Raw genomic sequence first — 24,214 nt, 5'->3', positions numbered from 1 at the left:
CGTGTCCGGTGACAGCAACCCCGCGAGGACAGAGCCAAACTGACCTGCCCTGCCCCGCCCCGCCCCGCTCTTGCCAGGGCGCGCGCCAGAGCTTGCGCTCCTGACCGGTCCAGTTCGAGGGGAAAAGAGCAAGCTGAGGGAAGGGGGAGTCGAGGGGGACAGGGCAGAGCCAAGGAAAGGGAACCTCGAGGGAGAAAGAGCTGGGGGGGCAGCTATCCAGGGAGAGAGAGAAAGTGCTGAGGGGGATCATCCAGGAAGATAGAGCGAGGTTAGAGCAGAGGCTTCAGGGACGAGAGAGGGCCATCCGGAGGTCTGTCCAGGAGGAGAGGTCGAGATTGGAGGAGAGGCGTCACAGCAGGGAAAGGGAGCTCAGGTGTGCCATCCAGGAGCGAGAGCGAGCTCAGCCGCGGTGCTCCAGAAGAGACAGGGATCTGTGGGCGGACGTCCCCTCCCCGGTGAGGGAGAGGGTCGAAACCAGGTGCCCCGCGCGACAGAGGAACCTGCAGGACGACTTCCCGATAGTGAGGGAAAGGGTAGAGCCGAGGTGCCCCAGAAGAGACAGGGAGCTGAGCAGCCTAGTCCAGGAGGACTGGGTGAGAAGCGAAGAGAGGCACCCTGACAGGCCGAGAGAGGTCCGGCTCGCCCAGGGAGAGAGGGACTTTCCCTACGACGACCGGGAGAGGGACGAGTCGAGGCTCCTCAGGGCCAGGGAGCGGGTGCTGAGAAGCGCCGTCCAGGAGGAGAGGGAGCGAGATGACGGCAGGCCCCTGAGGAGGGCGAGGGCGAGGGAGCAGATCGAGAGCCGGCCGTCCCGGGAGAACGACCTGAGGGACATCCTCCAGGAGGAGAGGGAGAGGTCGGGGCGCAGGCTGAGCCAGAGAGAGCGGGATCTGAGGGCCGTCATCCAGAGGGGCGCGCACGAGGTCGAGGGGAGGTGCCTGGGCAGGGAGAGGGAGCTGCGGGGCTTCATCCAGAGGGACAAGGAGAGGGCCGAGAATAGCAGCATACGGAGGGAGAGGGAGCTGAGGGGGAGCATCCAGAGGGACACGGAGAGGGCCGAGAGGAGGATCGTACGGAGGGAGAGAGAGAGGGGGAGGGAGAGACGTAGCCAGGGAAAGGAAGAGGTCGAGCCAGGGTCTGAGCCGGAGAGAACTCCGAGAGGGACCTCCATCTAGCGAGTGGCCCCCAGAGGCGAGAGACCCTGCTCGAGGGAGAGAGCAGCACCCTCCAGGGAAGGAGAGAGAGAAGAGGCCTGCAGAGAGAAAGCGAGAGTGTTGAAAGTTACCTCCTGGTGGGGTGGGGGAGTTCTCAGGAGGACCGTCAGGGAGAGGGTGGCCCCGGGAGGCAGCCCTGGAGAAAGAGTGTGCCGAAAAGTTCCTCTAGAGACAGAGACAGAGAGGTCCAGACTGAGGGGAGAGCTGGCCTTGGGGCCAGAGAAAACTGGGAAGGGGCCATCAGTAAGAGAGCTGAGAGTAAATAGTGCCGAAAATTTAGGGGAGGGGATCCCTGGGAGAAAGTGATCAGAGAGCCCTGGGGGAAGTGAAGGCTCTAAGAAAACAGGAAAAGACGAAGCCTGAGAGGAGAAAGTTTTAGAGATAAAGGAGAGTGCAGAAGAGAAATCTGAGAAAAAGATCATTATTGAGACAAAAGTTTAAAAGGAAAACTTCCATTTAGATAGGAGAAAGAGGGAAAACAGCTTTAAAATAGAAAAGGTACTGACAACTCAGCAACTCATCTCCCCCCACACTCTACTCCCTGAGCAATTAAGGGGAAAAGAAAGTTTACCCCATCCCTGGCTCCTACCACAGAAAAAAGAACTACGTGTACCTTTCCCTCAATCTGGGCAAAAGGTCTAGTTTCTTGCTTAGTCCTAAGGCTTCACTTCCAGTCTACCAGTTTGGGGTTCCTGGACTGAACAGGGCAGAGGCCCTGCAGGCTTCCTTTTTCAAAACCCTCTCTCCTAATCCTGTCTGAGTCATTATGTCTACCAGCAATTATAGCTTCAAGAACCGGTGTGTATCTATCCTGTGCTGCAAATTCTGTAAGCAAGTGCTCAGCTCTAGGGGGATGAAGGCTGTCTTGCTGGCAGACACTGAGATAGACCTTTATTCTACAGACATTCCTCCAACCAAGTAAGTCAAGCTGATTAGGGGTAAGAAGATTTCAGTTCAGTGGTAGCCCTTTAACTAGAAGGGGAGAGTTGAGACTGGCCCTCTGAGAGACAACAAATGAGGTTATCATTTTGGAGTGCCAGCCACTCCCAACCTTAGATTTAGTATCTGATGATCCCGTTGGAGCAAAACTGAGTGGGCTGAATGTCTGGACATGGTCTGTGGTTTAGCCATAGTGGTCAACTATGATTCAAGACTCCAATTCAATTACAGCTGTGTGACCACATAGCCTTTAAGTCTTAACTCTGGCACTCTGCCCTACTATCTCATTGCATCTAGCATTCAGTGATTTAGTGGACAAGTCCTATGTTCATTATTTTCTAAACTTTGATCTTCACTGAACAGAAAATGAAGGAGTACTTTTGAGAGTATAATTGACCTGAAGGATGGCAAATAGCTATTCTTTATTTCCATTTAGGACAGAACCAAAGAAAATAGATTAAAATTGAAAGAACCACTAAGATTTACTATAAATAATAATTTCTTGATAATTGGCAAATGCTGTAAAAGGTAACCAAATGGGATTGTGGAATCTTTTTATCTGTACTTCAAAAATAGGACAGATTCTGATCTGTCTATTGATTTACATCTGGTCCCACTTGCAGGCAAAGATTGGGTTGGATTACTTCTCACTAGCCTTTGAAACCATAAATTCTGTGTTTTATTCTCTAATACTTTTGAGAAACACACACATAAAAATTTTTGCAATATCAATCCATGTATCTGTATAATAACCACGGTAATAAGCATATTATTATAATAGTAAATTGTTATATTAAGTATGTGGTGATGATGCTCAAATTTATGTAGCACTTTATAGTAGGCAGAATATTTTTTTATAATACTGCTGTGAGATAGGTGGTATCAGTATTATTATCCCCATTCTGCAGCAAAAGAACCTGAGGCTCTGTTGAGAATTTACTCAACTTCTCTAGAGTCACAGGCTAGTTCATGGCAGAGCCAGACTTCAGACTCTTGGGTCCAGGGCTCTGTCCACTTTACCACATCATTTCTTGGTTCATATTAGAGTCAGGGACCTGGAGGTTCAAAAAGGCAAATGGCTCGCTGGTGATCTTACAAGTTAGTACCAGAGGGTCAAGAACAGAAACAGGGACCTTCATGTTGATTGCTGTTCTTGTTAGCTTGTGAGAGATGAGAGTGTAATAATGTGTTGAAATATATGTGGATCAATGAATACTAGAAAGAGAAAAAATGAAAGATTTATTAGAAGTTCATGACAAGTTGGCAGATGTTAAATGGCCCTTATAAAATACAATGTAGTTATATGCCTGTAGGCAGCAGCGTACACTAGCTGACTTTTTAAGGTCTCTTCCAGGCCTCTTTGAATCTACCAAATCAGTGCTACTTCACTGATCAAAAGAACAACTAACTATCCTTACATGTCTTCCCTTCTAGTGCTGTGGACTTCATTGGAACCTGTTATTTTACTGAAATCTGCCAATGCAAACTGAAGGACATTGCCTGTTTAAAATGGTAATTTATGACACTTTTAATATTACCTGTGGATTGGGAGGACAAGTGTTGAAACTGAATGAGTGAAATTCAATAAGTTCCACTTAGCACTGGTTGCCATCTGTGGGTTGAACCTTGAATTCCTGTTCCCTGTGAAAGGCACATTGAAAAGCCATTCAGAGAAAAATAACTAGAGGAAAGTTTATTAAATTACAATTTAAATTATCAGTTCATGATGAAGTATAGTGGAAAGACTTGAAAAGAAAGATAGTATAGTAAAGTTCATAGGGCACTAGACTTGGAGTCAGGGACACCTGTCTTCAGATCCTGACTCTCAGATATTTATTGACTGCATAACCCTGAACAGTTCACTTAACCTCTGTCTTATTTTTGTGACCTGTAAAATAAGGGGGTTTGACTCAATTTTCAAGTCCCTTTCAGCTCTAACTATATAAGATCCGATGAGAAATAGTAACTGAAATAATTCCACCTGTTGACTGACTTTAACATATGACCAAATAATAGAATGATTTGTGAAAAACTCAGATCTTTTGTCATCAGCTGGCTAACACCGAGAAGGGTGAAAACTCTTGCAAATTCCACCATTCGTTGTAGATTTACCTCACTTTTGAACATTTTCAAAAGCAGCAAAGTCTAAAATAATTAGAGTAGCCAGCTTGTATTTGGTTTGCAGGGACACATGTTGTACTCCTACTTCTCCATCTGGTGGATCAATTCTTGGGTGGCAACAGAGAGCTAGAACATATAAGAACCCTCAATCACACCAGAGCTTCAAGGTAGCAGAAACCTTGAACCTACAGGGCTAATGATGTTTGTTGAGTATCCAGAGTATCTTGGTGTCTTACAGGCGAATTGAAATCACTGCTCTGCCTTCTGAAAACTAACCACTGAAGTGAGAGGCACAGCTGGCATATGATATTAATTTACTTTTGCATAGCCCTTGATATACATCAACTCAGTGGATCCTCTCAATATACCAGTGAACTACATAGTACAGTTATGATTATCCTTGTTTTATAAATGAGGAAATGGAGCATCAGGCTGTGTAGCACAGTGACTTACCAAAAGTCTCACAACTAACTCAAAGCAGAGTCAGTACTTGAACCTGGACCTTATGACGCCAACTCTGCTCTTTCCATTATACCATACTGCCTCTTTACTTCTGGGTATCTAAAAAGGTTATGTTCTGAGAACTCTAAAAAAAGACATGGTGAATTTTTTTTGTTACTCGAGGCTACATGGTTGGGATACTTTTTTTTTTCCACTTTTTGGAGGGCAATTGGGGTTAAGTGACTCTCCCAAAGTCACACTGCTAGTAAGTGTGTCAAGTGTCTGAGGTCGGATTTGAACCCAGGTCGTCCTGACTCCAGGGCCTTTGCTCTATTCACTACGCCACCTAGCCACCCCGGTTGAGATACTTCTGAAGGAGGTAGAATCTTAGTCTTCAGTACTTCCAAGAATCTTTCATTTCATTGGTGTGGGTATCTCTTCCACTGCCAAAGGTCCAAACCATCATAACAGACAGCTTCCATGAATGAGGTTGGCAAACACTAATAATAATAATAAATCATAATAATTACAATCATTTTGTGAGCAACCTTCTGATAATGAGTTTCTATGCACTGATACTACTCCTTGGAAGACAAAGACAAAAATACTCTTTGGTTCCAAACTCAAAGCCTTTATAATCTGGTGGGACCTTCCAGAGTTTGAATTCTACTTGGGATAACATTTAAGAACCCAGAGTCCCTACAACCCAGATGCCTTATGCTGAAGCATCGAGTGGGATTTTTGTGGAGTATCTATAAGATAAAAATGGAAATGGGTTAATTGTTGTAGCAAAGAAATATTACTTCAGGTATAAATAATAAATTAGACAAAGGTAGCCTCCTTTCTTAACAGATATTAAGGATGAATAACATTTTAGTCAAGAAGTTTGGGAATGTAGCAATATAAAATAGTTGCTATTTTACTTAGAATCTTAGAATTTAGAGGGAAGCAGAGGTCACCTAGTCTAGGAATTTCAGCTGTGACATCCCCATCATTGAAAAACTCCAGGAGTGATGCCTGAATTCCCAAAATTCCTTGGTCCCACCCCTCACCCCCAACTATCCATTGAATTTGGGGGAAGTTCTAATTCATAGCAAGTTTTTATTTATGTCAATTCAAAATCTGTTTCCCTGTAACTTTTTGTCCTCTAAAGTAAGTCAAATCTCTTCCATGTGACAACAACTCTTAGTATATTTGAAGACTGCTCTCTGTTCCTGCCTAGCTCTCTTCTCTGGGCTAATTATTGCCAGTTCCTTTTGCCCTTAGTCCATGAGGGGAACCAGAAGCTTTCTGGGGCAACCCATTACTTTTTAGGATAGCTCTAATCGGTTTCGAAGTTTTTCCTTAAATTGAACCAAAATGACCTTCTCTTCAATTTCCTTGTGTGGCATGGTTTTGAGTTCTTCTACCATCCTGGTCACCCTCTTTAAATACAGTTTGTCAGTGTCCTTCCTAAAATATTATACCCAGCACTGTACATCTGTTGATGTAGCCCAGGATCATGTTTTCTTTTTTTGGCTGCCACATCACACTGATGATTCATATTGATCTTGTAATTTCCCTTCCTTACCTCTTCCACCCCCTGTGAATGTTAGCTCCTTGAGGGTAGGGACTTTTTGTTTTTGTCTTTCTTTCCACATCACCTAGAACCATTCTCCCCATCTGTCACTTACACCTTGTCTGGTGTAGCAAAACCCCTATATCTTTTTCACACAAAGTACTTTCTAACTATGTTCTCCCATTTCCTCTACCAACCCCTCCCCCCCCACACACACAGACACAATCTTCTCCAACTATTCATATAGTACATCTTTTTTAACTAAAGGGTAAAACTTTATACTTATCACTATTAAATTTTATCTTGTCTTTAGCCTACCATTATAGCCAGTCATATTAGGAATAATAACTTAGTTTGCAAATATGCAAAGCACTTTATTATCTCATTTGTACCTCAAAAATGATGCTATAAGTTAAGTACTACAGGTATTATAATCCCTATTTTAAATTTGAAGAAACAGCTTCAGAGGTCATAAGGGACTTGCCCATCATCAGACAACCAATAAAGATTAGATGAAGAATTTGAACTCATTTTCTTGACTCCAATAACAGCATTCTGCCCGGTGCACCATACTGCTTTTCCTGGTTTCATTATCAAAAATATTTAGTTGTTATTACCAATTTTATGTCATTGGCAAATTTGTTACATATGGAACCTATCACTATGATTATGTGAAGTTACAACACTCATTAGAACAATGTAACTTAATGGGAAGAGTACTGGTTTATCTAGCTTAATTTTTTATATATATTTTCTGTTATTCTCAAATTATAGTTCAGCTACACTACACTAGAACTTCTTTTTGGGTTAGATGCTGTCTCAAAATATATTCTATTTTCTTGTCTCTATCTCTGCTTACATTTGGCATTGAGGCACATTGACAAATTGACAAACCTTTTCTCCACAGTATGTATTAAGTAAAATTATTAAAAGATATATATATATATATAAATATATATACACATATATATGATTGAAGAGCATTATATGACTGGATATATTAGAGAGAGCTTTCATTTTATTGAGCTATTTCGGGAGCCATGTATTTGAGATATGGCTATTATTAAATTATTGCTTAATGTTTAGTAATCACAATTTAAAAATCTAGAAATTGTTTAGAGAAGAAAAAAAAGAATATTCAACGAGGAACCATAGGAATTCTATTCAATCCTAACTCTGCTGTTTCCTACCTTGTGTGACCTTGGGCACTTGACAGTGCTGGGCCTCAGCTTTCTTCTGTATAAAAAGGTATGGGCTAAATGACCTCTAATGGCCTTTCTACTTCTAAATCTGTGGTTCTCTGAATTTATACCCCAAAATTTGTGTTATTGAGGGGTAGGAAGCAAGAAGGGGTAAGGAATTGAAGCATAAATTATACAGATGATTATTTACATTGATTGAATTTATTCCTTAGCTTTACTAGTGTAGATATAGCCATAACATAGCCCGCTCCAGTGTCAAACCTCTCCCAGACACACCCCCCCTTCCTTTGTATCCTTTGGAGTTGTAGAAGGATAGCTAAGCTCCCATCCTAGACCTCCCTAAAATAAGAGGATTGGATTAAACTCTTAAGGGCCCTTTTAGGCCTAATACACTATCATCATAGAATCTCACAATTTCAGAGTAGGAATGGAACTTAGAAGCCATCTAGTGCAGTCCATCACCTAATTAAGACTCCCCCTACAATATTCCCTACCAGTAGCTTTGAATAAAGGTCCTATGGAATGTAAATTCCTTGAGGCCAAGGACCATTTCGTTGTTGTCTTTTTATTTACTGCACTTAGCACAGTTTCAGGCTCTTTGTAAGCACTTAATAAATACTTATTGAATGAATGACTATTACTCAAAAGGTGATGATTCTCATTTTCTGTTTTAGTGGGAACATTGTAGGTTACCATGTGATCGTTCCATGCAAACCCTGCCTTCTTTCCTGCAACAACGGGCATTTCTGGATGTTTCATAGTCAGGCAGTTTTTGGTATCAACCGGTTAGACTCCACTGGTAAGGAACATTATCCACAGATTTCTCTATCTTAGCTATAAAACACAAACATGATTCAAATGGCCATTGTCAGCTATGGGATTTTTGGGGGGTATCTCAGCAGGGTTAGAATAAAGTTAGATAAAAATATTTAAAATCACTAGCTAACATTTGTTCTTGGATTACTATAAAGTAAAAATGCTATTGCAGATTGAGCAAACCATGCATATAAAAATTATTCTATTTTTAACAATGACCTCTCTCAGGAAGCTCCCCCTAACCTAGATTATTGGACTTTGAGATATCAATTTTCCTGCTTATGTTAAATAAAACCCTGAGATCTCTACTGAAATTTAAAACCTTTTTTCTCAAGCATTCACTTATGGAGAGTATTGGCAAAAGTCCATTATCATTTTTGTGCTTTGTTGTCTAAGGGTCCAAAGTTGCCTAGATTCTTTTTTTTTAATTGATTAATATTTAAATTGTTCTGGTCTGTTCTTTAACATACATTCTTACTCCAGAGAGTTTTTAAAAGAGCATTACGTTTAATAGCCATTTAATTTCCTGTGGGTATTTTGTTTGTTTTAAATAGATTGTCTCAGATTTAAAAACATTTTTGATGTGATTTGCCCATACTAAAAGGACTGTAGTCATTTCTTCTGATACTTTAGTGAAGAGAATGTAAATATTTGACTCTAAAAAAATTGTTACCTTTACTAATTTGATAAGAAATTATGCTGCCAGTGCTTTATGTATATTTACATGATACATTTTATATTACTTGGAATCTTTCAGTCTGTCATGTAAATACATGTTCTAATTGTCTAATGCTGTTTTGGCTTTGAAGAAAACTTAATGGTCTGAGTCAATACTAACACCAAAGTTTTTACTGTTGCTTGGATTTTTTAAATATATATTTTGGACTTAGGAAGTTTGGTGGGTTTTTTTAGGAAAAAGAAAAACTTAAGCTTAAAAAAATGGTAAAAAAAATCATTTCAGTGTCCAAAATGTGTGTCTCTGAGTCCTCCCCACATACCTTTTCTATAGACTGAAATTCAGTCATCATCTGGGACCTAAGCTTGGTTCCCAAGCCATCATTCAAGGTCCTAATTTAAGAATCTAGTAGTTAAAACAGGCTGTTTGCACTTAAGTGCCAATCTGAATTCCCTCATGTGAGATTTAAGCTCCTAATTTAAGCCCCCAGATGTATATTTGTGCTTATCATGGGGCACATGGGGCACATGGGGCACATTAAGGGAAGTTTTTGCTTTGATACCATTTTTCCTGTATTCAAAACATAGGGCTTTTTTTTTATTATTTACTTTAATATTGGTTAATTTTTCAAAGATAAAAGCACTGCATTCTTCCATTCACTTCAAATCTAATCCATGAGAAACAGATGTATCACAGGATTTCCTTCCTCCCTTCTTAACAGAGAAAGGAAGGTGCTGCTTCTGTCAGATCCAATCTCTGAGTTTATTTTTTCTCCTTTGAAACAATTGTGCTAAACTGCTTCATGTCCTTGAGTATTGACTCCAAGAATCCTTCGTAGCCCTGATATTCTAATTGAAGCAATTTTTTTTCTGAAAATTTGCTTCTGATGGCATGGAAACTATCCTTGCAAGTCTCTTGGGTAGCAGGATCAAAAGAATATCCATGAAACCTTAGAAAATTCCAGACTTCAAAATGATGTCTCTTCTAAACACAAACCCTACTTCAGTCAATATTATACTAAAAACCACCCCCAGAAAGATCTTTGTTTCCATTATCATGGAGGGTTCCCAGAGAAGCTTCCAAAGCCTTCCTAGATAGCCTATCCTAATATTTCACAACGGCTGAAGTCTTTTCCTAACTTAGTGGGTCCTCTACAAAACTTAGTGGGTCCTCTACAAATTTATGCTCCTTCAGTCTCACTGTTGCTTTGCAGTCTTTAGTCATCTCATAATCACACTCCCCATTTCAAATGCTTTCACTCTTTCTAAACATCCAAATTTAGTCCCATCCCCTTACTCTCAGATGAGTACTGCCTCTTACTTAACTAGGAAAATTTAGACAATCAGAAATGGACTTCATCAACCCCTCCATGTGTGCCCCAACCTTTCTGTATCTTCACCTTTTCTGTCTTCTTGCCCTCTTGTCTTAGAAGAGATGGTAGCTTTCTTAGAAAGGCTAAACCTTCCACCTATGGTCTCTTCATTCATATCCTCACAGCTCATCCTCAAACTCGTTCTATTTCTCATTTTTTCTTCTCACCACCCCTGGAATCTTCAATCTTTTCCTCTCCATTGGCTACTTCAAACATGATCAGGTCTTCCTTGACTCAAGAGAAAATATTAGGCCCAAGACCTTGCTAATCTCTTGAGCATCTCTCCTTCCTTTCAGTCCATCTCAAGGAAAAAGTATATAGAAAGTATACATTTACTTCCTCACTCTGAAACCCCTGTCAAGCTTCTCTAATAGTTTCATAGATTTAGAGCTAGGAAGGAACACTTATAGGTCATCTAGGCCAACTCTCTTACTTTACAGTTGAGGAAACCCAAGTGAGGCCCCTAGAAGTTAGCAAGGTAGTAAGTGGCAGAGCAGGGATTCAGGTTGAGGCATTCTACCTCTAAACCTAGTGTTCTTTCCATTGCACCATACTGTCCTCTGTGTCCTAGTGAACCTACTCTCAAAGATCATAAAGACCTCATAATGGACAATGCAGCAGCACCATCTCAGTCCTTTTGCATCTACCCAATAGCATTTGACTGTTGATGACTCTCCTTCCTTTGATATTCTCTTGCTTAGGTTTCTATGAAACTGAACCCTTGCAGTCCTTCTTATACTGCTGATGACTGCTACTCTTACCTCCTCTCCATCCTGATGTCCAAGTATAGAAGTTTCCCCAAACTACCCTCAATTCTTTTCTATCTATATATACTCTGTGGGATTATTATGCCTTCATCTCTTTCTTCTATGTGAATGACTCCCTAATGGAGATCTCCACTCTCACCCAGCCCCCACCTCCCACCTAAGTACCAGACTCAAATTTCTGACTTACAACTTGATATCTTCAGTTGGGTGTCCCACACTCCAAGCTCAATATGTCCAAAACTGAATTAATCATATCATGGTTTCTCAGAGTTTGAGGAGACCCCAAAGATCTTCTAGTCTAACCCATCTCTGACAAATGGTCATCCATCCTCTACTAAGAAAACTCTAGGATGGCTATTGTCTCCTAAGATAGCACATTCCACTTTGGGAAACTCGAATTATTAGGAATCTATCCACCTGCAATTTCTTCACATTTCTCCTAGCTCTGCTCTATAAAGCCAGGTAGACACTCCCCTCTTCCATGTACCTTTTAATACTCCAAGATAGTTGTTATCTTCCCTGAAGTCTTTTTTTCCTTCAATCCTTGAATGGTATGGTTTAAAATCCTTTCAAAAGCTTGATTACCTTCCTCCAGATGAACTGCAGTTTGTCAATATCCTTCTTGAAATTGTGCCCAGAGCGGGGGCAGCTAGGTGGCAAAGTGAATAGAGCACTGTCCTTGGAATCAGGAGGATCTGAGTTCAAATCTGACCTCAGACATTTAACATTTACTAGCTGTGTGACCTTGGGCAAGTCACTTAACCCTAATTGCCCTGCCTTCCCCCCTCAAAAAAAAAATTGTGCCCAGAAATGAACACAATACTCCACATATGGTCTGACTAGGTTAGAAGGGTTATCATTTCCTTTGTTCTGGATTTGATATGAGTTAGCATTCCTGAGTTCAAATCATGCTTCTGATACTTCCTAGTTTTGAGACCCCCCCCAGGCAAGCTACTTAACCTCTCTCAACCTTAGCTTTCTCATCTGTAAAATGAGGATAATAATAGCACCAAGGTTGATGTCAGAATCAAATGGAATAACACATGTAAAGCACTTTGCAAACTTAAAATCACTATATAAATAGTATTATGTCTCTATATTAATACAGCCTATGGTCACTAACATTTTTTGGCTGCTATATCACCTTGTGGATTCAAATTGAGCTTGCTATCCACTAAAAACCAGACTTTCTTCCATTATCTAGTTGTATGGTCGGGTTTTTTTAACCCAAGTATAGAATTCCATAATTCATAAATTAGAATTTATATACCTATTAAATTATTGGATTTGGGCATTTTTGATCCTGATTGTGGAATCCATTGTATTAGCTCCCCCTCTTAGCATCATGTCATCCACAGACTGGATGAGTTTTCCATCAATCCATTCAGCAAAGACACTGATAAACACCTAAGGGGTCCCATAGAGAGATTACAAGGGCACTCCACTAGAAATCTACCTCTAGGTTGACATTGATATATTTATCACAAATCTTTGGTTCATTCAACCATTTCCAAATCTGCATAACTACTGTATACTCTCATCTAGCCCATGCTTCTCCATCTTCTAAAGATCTCATGAAAGACTTTGTCAGATAATTTTGTGAAACCCAAGCATACTTTGTTGCTGGCATTTCTAAACTCTAGTTTAATACTCAACTAACCTTCCTTTTTCAGACAAGGTTATTAAACTGGTGGTAGCTTGGAGAAATGTTGTAGCTACAGTTTGCTTAAATTTTACCAAAGTATTTTATTGTCTCATGTTATTCTTGTGGAAAGATAGAGAGATGTAGACTAGACAAAAATTCTGTTTGAATAAGTAGAAATAAAGAGTAGTCTTTAATAGGTCAATGTCTGTTTAAACATTTTACTAATGATTTGGGTAAAGGCATAGATGTCATGCTTATTGAATTGTAAATGATGTAAAGCCAGGCAGGATAATTAACAAATTGAATGACAGAATCAGGATTCAAAAAAATCTGACAGACCAGAACATTTGGCCCAGTGTAATAAGATGAAATTTAATAGGGATAAGTGTCAAATCTTATATTTGGGCTAAAACAATCAACTTCAAACAAGACGAAGTGTGGCTAGACAGCAGCTGGTCTGAAAAAGATCTGAGGGTTTTAAATGATCACAAGCTCAGTAGTAAGTGCCAGCATTGTGATTGACATAACAAATAAGAAAATTAAAGTAACCAAGAGAGACCCAACATCCAGGAATGCGTGATAGTGCTACTATATTCTAATCTGGTCAGACCACATGTATAGTATTAAATATTGCTAGTCACAAAAAATCCACAGGTCTTCTCCAGAGCAATTGTTTAATAATGCTTCCCCTATCCTCTAGTTGTGTTTTTTTAACCCAAATGTAGAATTTTACATTGATTCCTGCTAAATTATTATTATATTTGATCTAATGTGGGCACAAAATCTTAAGAAGTAAAGGAATAGGGGCAGCCAGGTAGCATAGCGAGAAAGAGTCCCAGTGTCAGGATGACCTGGGGGATCGAATCCGGGCTCAGATACTTAGCACCACACCCAGAAATAACTGGCGGTGTAACCTTGAGCAAGTTACTTAACCCCAATTGCTTAAAAAAAAAGAAGAAGTAAAGGAATAAGCTAAAGAGAGTTCAAAGAAAGGCAACCAGGGTCAGAAGATTTAGAAGTTCACTAGATCACGCCACCCATGAGTCCACAGGATCATTCAGATTAGGGAACTAAGGCCCAGAAAAGGTGACTGACTTGTCCAAGGTCATTCAGATAGTGAAAGGTGGAGCTATGATTTCAGCCCAGGTCCTCTGACTCCAAATATAGCATTGTTTCCACAGCTAGTGAAGGGCCTTGAGTTCATACCATATGAGAATCAGTTGAAGGACCTGGGAATGTTTATCCTGAAGAAGAGGAGACTTAGCAGGGGACATGACAGCTGTCTTCATATATATGAAGGGCTATCAGACTGAAAAGAATTAGATGAGCTCTGCTTGGCCATAGGTCCTAAGAACAATGGGTAGGAACTGCAAAGGAGGAAAATTTTGGTTTGTCATAAGGAAAACCTTCCAAATAGAACTATCCAAAAGTAGACTGGGTCACCTCAGTGGATAAGGGGTTTCCCCTTACTTTGGGTCTTTAAATCAGATATGTTAGAGAGGGGAGCCTTTTTAAAGGGGTCCTTGAGCTAGATGACGTTCGAGCTCTTCCATCTCTGAAGTTCTGTGAACTGCCCAGTGATTATTGTGCTTAGTAGTCATTCTGACTACTGTTTTAGTTTATTCTCCTGTTGATCTCCATCAGTTTCTCTAGAGGTCAAAATTGAGTATACTTTTTTCCAATTTGGTGCTTTCAAGTTATGTATGACATCTAAAGTTCCCATTGTGTCCAGAATAACTCTTTTTCTTTACCAATTGTGCTATTTTTTTAATGTGTGTGTGTGTATTTCTATGAAATCTGAGTCTCAAAAGAGTTTAAAAGGTGGCCACTGTTTCTTCTGCCTTTCTATTGCTATGATCTGACCCTATGACAATTACTGAAAACTGTACTTACTTCGGCTTAGAATATAACCTGCTACCTTCTGAGAGTGTATCATACTATAACTGACACCAGAGCCTTCCATGCCTATAAGAAAAAAGGTTCCAGATATTTCCATTTTATTTGAGGGCACACATTCCAGTCCTGTTCCATACACTCGACCAACCAACCAGCCAATGTCAGTAATGTGCCAGTCCTTGCCTTCAAGGAGCTGACATTTAATCACACATCAAAATGAAGTACTTAACCAAAAAAAGAAAAAATGGATCCTATGAGATCTCTGGCCTTGTAAATAAATGGAAACTAAGTTAGAAAATAGTCAGACTATTAAACTTGGAGGCCTCGTATTAAGCCAAATGGATTCCTTAATATTCTTTCCAGGACTGGGATTTTAGAATATAATTCCTAAAGTTTAAATAGCTATCATTCTATATTTTAATGTAAAATTTACTTTTTCTTTTCTTTTTGGAGGGGAAAAGACAGGGCAATTGGGGTAAAGTGATTTGCCCAAGGTCACATGGCTAGTAAGTGTTAAGTGTCTGAAGTCAGATTTGAACTCAGGTCTTCCTGACTCCAGGGCTGGTGCTCTATTCACTGCACCACCTAGCCGCCCCTTAAAATTTACTTTTGAAAAATTAAATCTGGGATAATTATATTGACTAACAACTACAATTTTGAAATATTTTTTAAAAACCATACTAAGTATCAAGACCAAAGAATCTGTGTGGTATAATGAAAATAGTCCTGGCTTTGGCATAACTTGAGGCAAATCATTTTACTTCTGTGAGCTTCAGATTCCTAATCTGTAAAATGAGATGGGATTGATCTAAATGGCCAGTAAATTCTATCCTAGCTCTAAAACCAATGAAAAGTAGCCTGACTTAAGTAATTTAATGACATTATATTTTCAGGTGTAAATCTGCTACTTTGGGGCAACTTGCCAGAGGCAGAAGAAAGTACAGATGAAGATACATTAGACATTTCCGAGGAGGAATGTATTAGATGAATGGAAACAATGATGTGTATTAGAACTCTCTTTTTCCTATTTAAAAAAAAAACACACAAAAACAAATATGTTAAAGTTCATTCAGAACTTTAAAAACTGTGAATAAACAGACCAAAGGATTTATCAACAGTTTTTTTCAGGAAGAAAAGATTATATACTCATTGATTTACTCAACAACTGCCTTAATATGATTTGTTTCTGTGTGACTACCAGTCATTCATTTGGATTTTTTCATATTGGTGCATTCTTAAATTCAGGTAGGAAATGGTTCTCAATCTCCTTCAAGTGTCATTATGCTCTCTCATCTCCTAATCTAAGGAACTTTTGCTTCTATCTTGATGCCAAATAATTTTAACTTTAAATCGCTAGGACAAGTGCAATGGCACTGACAGATGATCCAAGTCTCACTGAGTCCTAACAGATGAGGATGAAGCAGGCTGTCGGGTTTGCATAGGCATCAACTATCGCATTTTCTTTTAGTGAAAAATGTCTCTGCTCAAGAGCGAGAATCCTTATGAATTGGCAAGTAAAGTAAACGAAATCTTGCCCCATGTGGTAACATTCTTAGGAGGAATAATCTTGATTCCTTACCAAGAAAGTCAGTTAAATGGATTTGTTTAAGGAATTTCAACACCTACTGTTTTCAAATGTTGCATATCCTGCTTCATCAGAAGCCATTACAAATAGTAGTTTATGGTTGCTTCTGTCCATTTCTTTCCCCCTTCCATCGTCTTCCTCTACAAATGATCAATTTCTGTTTCTAGGTGAATAGTTTTACCCCTCAAGTCACACAAAAAAGGTAAAACTAAAAAGGGATTTGCCTATCCCTTAATAAGTTACATAAGCTTATTCCCTACAAAGAAGCAATTTTTAGAGCCATTCAGACCTAAAAAGTCAGGAAACTTTTGAATTCTTGTCATATGTAAAGCTAATGTTTAAAATAATTTTGTGAATATCTCCATGGAAAGCTTTAAAATGTTTTATTGATGCCTTTTGTTATTTTGTCACAATCATTTTTGGGTATCTACCCTACCATGATGCAGTGAACCCCTCATTGTAACAAAGAAAAATAGTTAAGCAACACAACTTAGACCCTTTTTCTAACAGTATATGCCATATTTCATACCCATAGTCCCTCTCCCTTTCTCTCTACTGAAAGGGCATTGCCCTTCTCTTCTTTGAAGCCAACATTTGTCATTACAATTACTAAGGATTCGCTTTCATTTTAATGTTCTTCTCCCTTTATTGTTTACATTATTGTACTTACTGTGTATGGTTTTCCTGGTTCTGCTTACTTCAGTCTGCATCAATTCATACAAGTTTTCCATAGGAGGCATTTTGGCAATTGTAATTCTAAGACAGACTGAATTACGGATTTGCAAATAAATAACTTCTATTGTTGTATACTAACATACTTTTAAAAAAAAGGAACAAAAACCTGTCCTTCCTCCAGGAGCTGCAAAAATAATAGAATTCAAGAGAATTCAACTATCTATCCAACACACATTGGAACTTATCCTGGATGAGGACAGGTGACCTCAGTTCTAAATTTCAAGGTTGAATAAACTGGTAAATATAATAATATTCCTTTTTTAAAAGTCTGTAATTTCATTAGTTTTGATACTTTCTCACTGACACAGATCACAACCCCTCTGCGCCTCAATACATAGTGATCATGAGCAGTCATGATTAAAAAATCCTTACCTGGTAGATAACTCTTTAGTGTTATATCAACAAGCTTAGTTCTTCAAAGATAAACATACAGTCACCTGGCTATTATTCTAGAGGTTTTTTTTTTTTTCATATTGCTATACTTTCCAGGTTCCTCTGGCTGACACAGCCATTCTTGAGAACCTGAGAACTTTTTTACCTCCATACCACAATAAGGGTTTGGACCCACAATGAGGGTATAAAGAAGGTAGGACTTTAGCTGATGAGCAATTTTTAAAAAAATAGTGTTCAATAATAACAGCTTATAATGTTTTAGGGTTAACAACAACCCTGTGAGATTGATAGTATAGAAATTATCCTCATTTTACAGAAGAAAGGTTCAAATAGAAAAAAAAAACATTTTACAAATGGGGAAACCGAGGCTCAAGTGAAGTAACTTGTCCAAGGTCACACAAGTAGTAGTATTGGGATACAAAGCCAGGTTCTGACTCGAAATCCAACACTATTTCTATTACCCCAGTCTTTTTCTCCAGGTCACATAGCCAGTAAGTGTCAGAGCCAAGGCTTGAACATAAGTTGTATACCTTTTCCATTATGCCACTGGTATGAGAATTGAACCCAAAGTATAAACCTTACCCATGGTGATGGGCAGAATCACTGGCCTCAAGCTAAGCTGTAGGATGCTTTGGGGAATAAAAGTACAAGTAGCAGAATAATGTTGTGGGTTTTTTTTTTCTAAAATATATTTTTTAATAGTGTCAATGTCTCTTCTCCAAAAGACTACAGAAGTTTGGCCTAGAAGAAAAGACTAGGAGGTGGGGCGGGGAGGGGAGAGGAGGAAATGAAAGCTTTCATGCTGAACTACAGCACTTGACGAAGTGTCACCAGGAAGATAAGAGGAATGAAGGAGTTTATGTAGTAGCTTCCCTACACAATCCTTCTTACTGTTTCAATTAGAGGAGAGAAAAAGTTCAGCGTAGAAGCAGAGAATGTGGCAAGAGCCTAATTCAATGAAGAATCCCTCTGCTTTCTGTCCTGCTTCAAGGCAATGGTTGACTGACTCTTCTAAGAGAAAAAGCAAGGCCAAGGCAGTAGTGATTCAACCAAGACCCAAAGGTCATTCCATTTCAACCAGGGTGAGCATTCCTGCTACTCATTTGGCCTTTGGTTAAACAGTTTCAGTGAAAGAATATTTGTGAAAAGAATGTAATTATTTGATAGCCACCAAAGTGTAACTAGCAAAGAGACTACAGCTTGACAAGATTCTGGGACAAATAACTTTTAGGAAGGCATTATCTTGTGAGATGTGATCCAGTGCCCAACTCCCTTTTTAAAAATTATTATTATTATCATTTTGCTTTTTGGAGGGCAATTGGGGTTGTAACTTGCCCAAGGTCACATGGCTAGTTCTTGTGTTAAGTGTCTGAGGCTGGATTTGAACTCAGGTCCTCCTGACTCCAGGGCCGGTGCTCTATTCACTGCACCACCTAGCCGACCTCCAACTCCCTTTTTAAGGAAGCCAGAGCTCTCTGAACCTTATCTGGGCTACCTTCATTGCTGATATTGAGTCAGGAGACCTGCATTCAAATTGTCCCTACCCCTTATTAGCTGTGGACAAATCACTTCGTTTTTCATCATTCTTATGTCAAACAGGTACAACAATACTCTACCTTTGTCATAGGATATTTAAAACTTAAAGTTTTATGCAAATGTGAGTTCTCATATGTGGCTGGATTCATGGAGATGCAGCCTATCCCTTGGGTCTTGTCGGGTGCGGCTCTGATCTGCATGCTCCTCTAGGTCTTTTGGTATTCCATGGGTAAACAGCACAACACTCAGGCTAACCATCCTAATGAATAAAGGGCCAGGGAGAACTGAATGCTAAACGTGCCTCAGATATTGACTAACTGGATGACCTTGGACGAATTACTTAACCCCTCTCTCAGCCTCAGTTTCTTCATCTGTAAAATGGGAATAATATCCATAGCACCAACCTTGTACAATTATTGTAAGTACCAAACAAAATAATGTATGTAAAAGGCTTTGTAAACATTGAAGTGCTATATAAATGTCAGTAATTTTTATCCATGAGCTAGCCATCTGTTTATAAGGTCATATACATCTTTGATGATGTCTTTTCACTTAAAAACCATTCACTTAAAACCAAGTCTTTCTATTGCCCTTTAGGACATCTTCAAATCGGATTATTCTGAGATCGTAATCTTTCCTGGATTCACAACCATATAATATTACTCAAAGGATAACTTCAGTGCCTAGCACAGTGTCAGGCACACAGCATACCTTAATGTTTGTTGGCTAACTCATGGGTTTCAATAATTTGGTATATTATGATTATCCCCAAAACATCTAGCTCTTTGCTGACCCTGTTCTAAAATCATATTTTCTCATTTTGTTACTTATAGAGACTTTTCTGTGATATATTGTACTGGGGAAATTGCATTTATTTCCTTTACCCTGATGGAAAACTCTACCTACCTTTACCCCTTTTCCCTTCTCTTTTCTGCCCTTTGCCTTAGATGTAACAACAAGGTCGGCAGTGAGGCTCAGCCCTTATTTCCTATTCCAGTTTGTCGTTCCTGAGGACCGAGAGACAGTGAATCATCAACTTACTCATGTGCTTTTATATGTCTGTATTTTTTTTTCCTCAATTACCCAGCCTCCAGTCTCAGCTCTGCTGTTGCTTAATTTCAAAGGTCTAATATTATGAACGATACTTTGTCATCCTCGACAAGCCTTAAGAATTAATAATTTAATATAGAGAGTAGTTCATAAGGTCAGTAATTCACGTAACAAAGAACCTGTATTGCCCTGTTTTAATGACTAGGAAATGACAGAAATTTTTAAAACTTTTAGTAAAGTAGGGGATTTGCAGAGAACATTAATGATATAATGGAACATTTTCATATCCATGGTGAATTCACTGAAGTAGGCTTTGCTAGCTTAACCTTCATGTGAATGAAAGAAAACCATCCCCTATTTTCTTGCCTGAAATGGAGATCTAACTCATATTCATGTTCTTTCCTAGAATTGCTTGCCAAATCCATAGGAGGAAAAATCCATCCCTGTAATACAACTACGAATATTGAATATTTTGGAGATACAAAGAATTGCTTAGAAAATTACTATCTCTCTATACCTTTCTTTAATTGTACTTTTAAAATAATATTTCCTGGGCAAATAGAAATGTCATTAGTTGTTGATGAAGAAATCAAGGGACAGAAGAGTGATGTACCCCTCAAATTCAAAGCCAGGGAAAATTCAGGCTCCAGATATTACCTCCAGAACTCTGTTGACAAATCTCTGTGGGTATCAGTACATATGTTAACATGCAGTCACTTCTGCTAAAAAGTCTCTCACTTTGGGGAGGCAGCATTGTGGTGCAGTGAAAAGGTTCGGGATTCGGAGTCCAAAGACTTGGTTTCAAATCCTTCCTCATATTCACCGCTTATATCATGTTGAACAAGTGATTCTATCACTCTGGACCCATTAACCTCTTCTATAAAGCAAAAAGGTCACACTCAGTGATTTCTGAGATCCTTTCCAACTCTGAATTTAGGATCCTACAATCCGAAATTTTTGTTTTACAAATTAATGCAAATACACAGAACAGAGAATCAAACTGAGACCTATTTTCACCAACCTGAGAGTCTGAAAATTCTGTGATTTTCATCCTGAAAACTATGTCACTTCCCTCTAAGATTTATAGGTACTATAATTAATTACCTCAATGATTATGCTTCTCTTCTTTAGGTGCCTGCCACCCCCACATCTTGGTTGCCCTGACTTCCTTAATATGGCACATCTTTGTGAATACTTACTTTTCTGTTTAACTTACTATTAAATTGGGAAGTGCATAACATAGTAGAAACTTGAGTTGTACAGGACCTCCAACTCATCCATCTATACATGAGAAAGAATTTCCTTCCAGGATACTTACAAAGGTAGTCCATAAAGAAGTCTCTTCTTATATTGGACAGGTAGGTAGCACAGTGAACTGAGAGTATTGAGCTTGGAGTCAGGAAGAACTGAGTTCAAATCTTGCCTTAGACATAAACTGTGTGACTTTGGGCAAACCACTTAACTTCCACCGCAGTTTCCTCATCTGTAAAATGGAGATAATAATAGCACCTTACCTCAGTTGTTGTGAAGATCAAATGAGATAATATATGTAAAGCACTTTGTAAACTTTAAAAAGCTATATAAATGCAGGCTATTAAAATCTGGGGCTGTGGATAGTGCTGGGCCTGGAGTCAGGAAGACTTATCAAATCTGGCCTCAGAAACTTCCTAGCTGTGTGACCCTGGGCTAGTCACTTAACCCTGTTTGCCTCAGTCTTCTCATCTGTAAAATGAGCTGGAGAAGGAAATGGCAGACCACTCCAACTCTGTCAAGAAAACTCCACCCCACATAAATCCTTGGCATTCCTATATGTTTCCAATGAAATTCAACAGCAAGAGATAGAAAGAGAAATCCCATTTAAAGTTACTGTAGACATTATAAAATATTTGGGAATTTACCTGCCAAAACAAACCCAGGACCTATATGACCATAACTACAAAACACTTTTCACACAAATAAAGTCAGATCTAACTAATTGGAAAAATATCAATTGCTTGTGGCTGGGTCGAGCTAATATAATAAAAATGACAATTTTACCTAAATTAAATTATATATTTAGTGCCATACCAATTAATTTACCAAAAAACTACTTTATAGAGCTAGAAAAAAAATAGTAACAAAATTCATTTGGAAGAATAAACGGTCCAGAATATCAAGGGAATTAATGAAAAGAAATGCTAGGGAAGGTGGACTAGCTATACCAGATTTCAATCTGTATTATAAAGCAGCAGCCATCAAAACTACTTGGTACTGGCTGAGGAACAGAGGAGTGGATCAATGGAATAGAATAGGCACACGAGATTCAGAAATCAATGACTATAGTAATCTATTGTTTGATAAACCCCCAGACCCTGGTTTTTGGTATAAGAACTCACTATTTGACAAAAACTGCTGGGAAAACTGGAATATAGTGTGGCAGAAACTGGGCATAGACCATTATCTAACACCATATACCAAAATCAAGTCTAAATGGGTGCAGGATCTAGGTATAAAGGTTGATACTGTAAGCAGTCTCCTAAAACAAGGAATAGTTTACCTATCATACTTGTGGAGAGGGAAAGACTTTATGACTAAACAAGAATTAGAGAACATTATAAAATGTAAAATGGATAATTTTGACTACATGAAATTGAAAAGCTTCTGTACAAACAAAGCCAATATAACCAAGATTAAGAGGGAGGTGGAAAATTGGGAAAGAATCTTTACAACCTATGTCTCTGACAAAGGACTCATTTCTAAAATATACAGAGAATTGAGTCAAATTTATAAGAATACAAGTCATTCCCCAATTGATAAATGGTCAAAGGATACAAACAGGCAGTTTTCAGAGAAATTAAAGCTATCTATAAGCACATGAAGAAATGCTCTAATTCACTATTGATTAGAGAAATGCAAATCAAAACAACTCTGAGGTAACACATCTCACCAGTCATATTGGCTAAGATGACAAAACAGGAAAATGACAAATGCTGGAGAGGACGTGGGCAAATTGGAACACTAATGCATTGCTGGTGGAGTTGTGAACTGATCCAGCCTTTCTGGAGAGCAATCTGGAATTACGCCCAAAGGGCTATAAATACTTTGATACCCTTTGATCCAGCAATACCACTCCTAGGATTATATCCCAAAGAGATCATAGAAATGGGAGAAAGACCCATATGTACAAAAATGTTCATAGCAGCTCTTTTTGTGGTAGCAAATAATTGGAAATTAAGGGGGTGCCCATCAATTGGGGAATGGCTGAACAAGTTGTGGTATATGCATGTTATGGGATACTATTGTGCTATAAGAAACAAGGAGCAGACAATCTTCATATTTACCTGGAGAGGCTTATATAAACTGATACTGAGTGAGAAGAGTAGAACCAGGAGAAATTTGTACACAATTACAGACACATCGTATGTGTGATGACCAACTTTGATAGACTGGACTCTTCTCAGCAATGCGGTGATATAAGTCAATCCCAAAAGACTCATGATGGAGAGAAATATGTGCATCCAGAGAAAGAACTAGAAAGAACTAAGTTTATATCCAGGTGGAAGCAAAATACCTAATCTTTTTCCTTCTCTTATTTGGTTTTATGTCCTCTTTACCATTTTTCATTCCAGCTGATACAATCCATCTTTATAACCTGACTAATGTAAAATGTGAAAGTATTTACAGATCCTATACTTGACTATATGCCATGTGGGGGAAGGGGAAGGAGGGGAACAAAATGTGAAACTCAAGGAATTGTGGAATTGAATCCTGTAAACTAAAAGGAAACAAATTAATTTTTAAAAAAATTTTAAAAAACTCCACAAGGGGTTACAAAAGTCAGACACAACTAAAATGACTGAACAATAATAACAAAAATTAAAATCAACCTCTCTATAACAATGCCCTACCTTAACGTCAGCTATTTTACCCACTGGTAGCATGTTTGCCCTCTCAGCCCTGCAAACTGTTTTCCTCATGACAACCCTTTAAATATTTGAAAAGAGAAATATAAAAAAAGCAATTACACCCTCCCTTCTTTCCTATTTCTTCAGCTGATGCTCATATGGTGCAACTTTTAGTTCTCTCACCTTCAAGGTCACCTTCTGGATTCCTCCAGCTTGTCAGTGCCTTTCCTAAAATATGTATTTCTCTGTCACTTTGCAAAAGGATATGTTAGTGTTTATCGCAAGGACCAGAATACAGGTCATGTCCTAGGGAAGGGAGATAGCACTGCAAATTGTGCTAATCAGTAATTTTACTAATGCAATGTAAATTTACTAATCCATTCT

General features: G+C 38.9%; 1 protein-coding gene across 1 annotated transcript; it reads left to right on the top strand.

Moving 5' to 3' along the window:
• Positions 1 to 1,429: 1,429 nt before the first annotated feature.
• FAM72A (family with sequence similarity 72 member A) lies at positions 1,430 to 17,219 on the top strand. Its single transcript, XM_069074716.1, has 4 exons — positions 1,430 to 2,132; positions 3,588 to 3,665; positions 8,150 to 8,274; positions 15,541 to 17,219. Exons 1-4 carry the CDS (start codon positions 1,981 to 1,983, stop codon positions 15,633 to 15,635), a joined length of 450 nt encoding a protein of 149 aa, XP_068930817.1. The 5' UTR covers positions 1,430 to 1,980; the 3' UTR covers positions 15,636 to 17,219.
• Positions 17,220 to 24,214: the final 6,995 nt, after the last annotated feature.

This window comes from Petaurus breviceps, unplaced genomic scaffold (assembly GCF_028583685.1).
Source record: "Petaurus breviceps papuanus isolate PSGF00001 unplaced genomic scaffold, PetGlider_PUasm1.0 90895, whole genome shotgun sequence".
Taxonomy (NCBI): domain Eukaryota; kingdom Metazoa; phylum Chordata; class Mammalia; order Diprotodontia; family Petauridae; genus Petaurus; species Petaurus breviceps.
The sequence above is the reverse complement of the archived record's forward strand: the minus strand, read 5'-3'. Positions and strand labels throughout refer to the sequence as shown.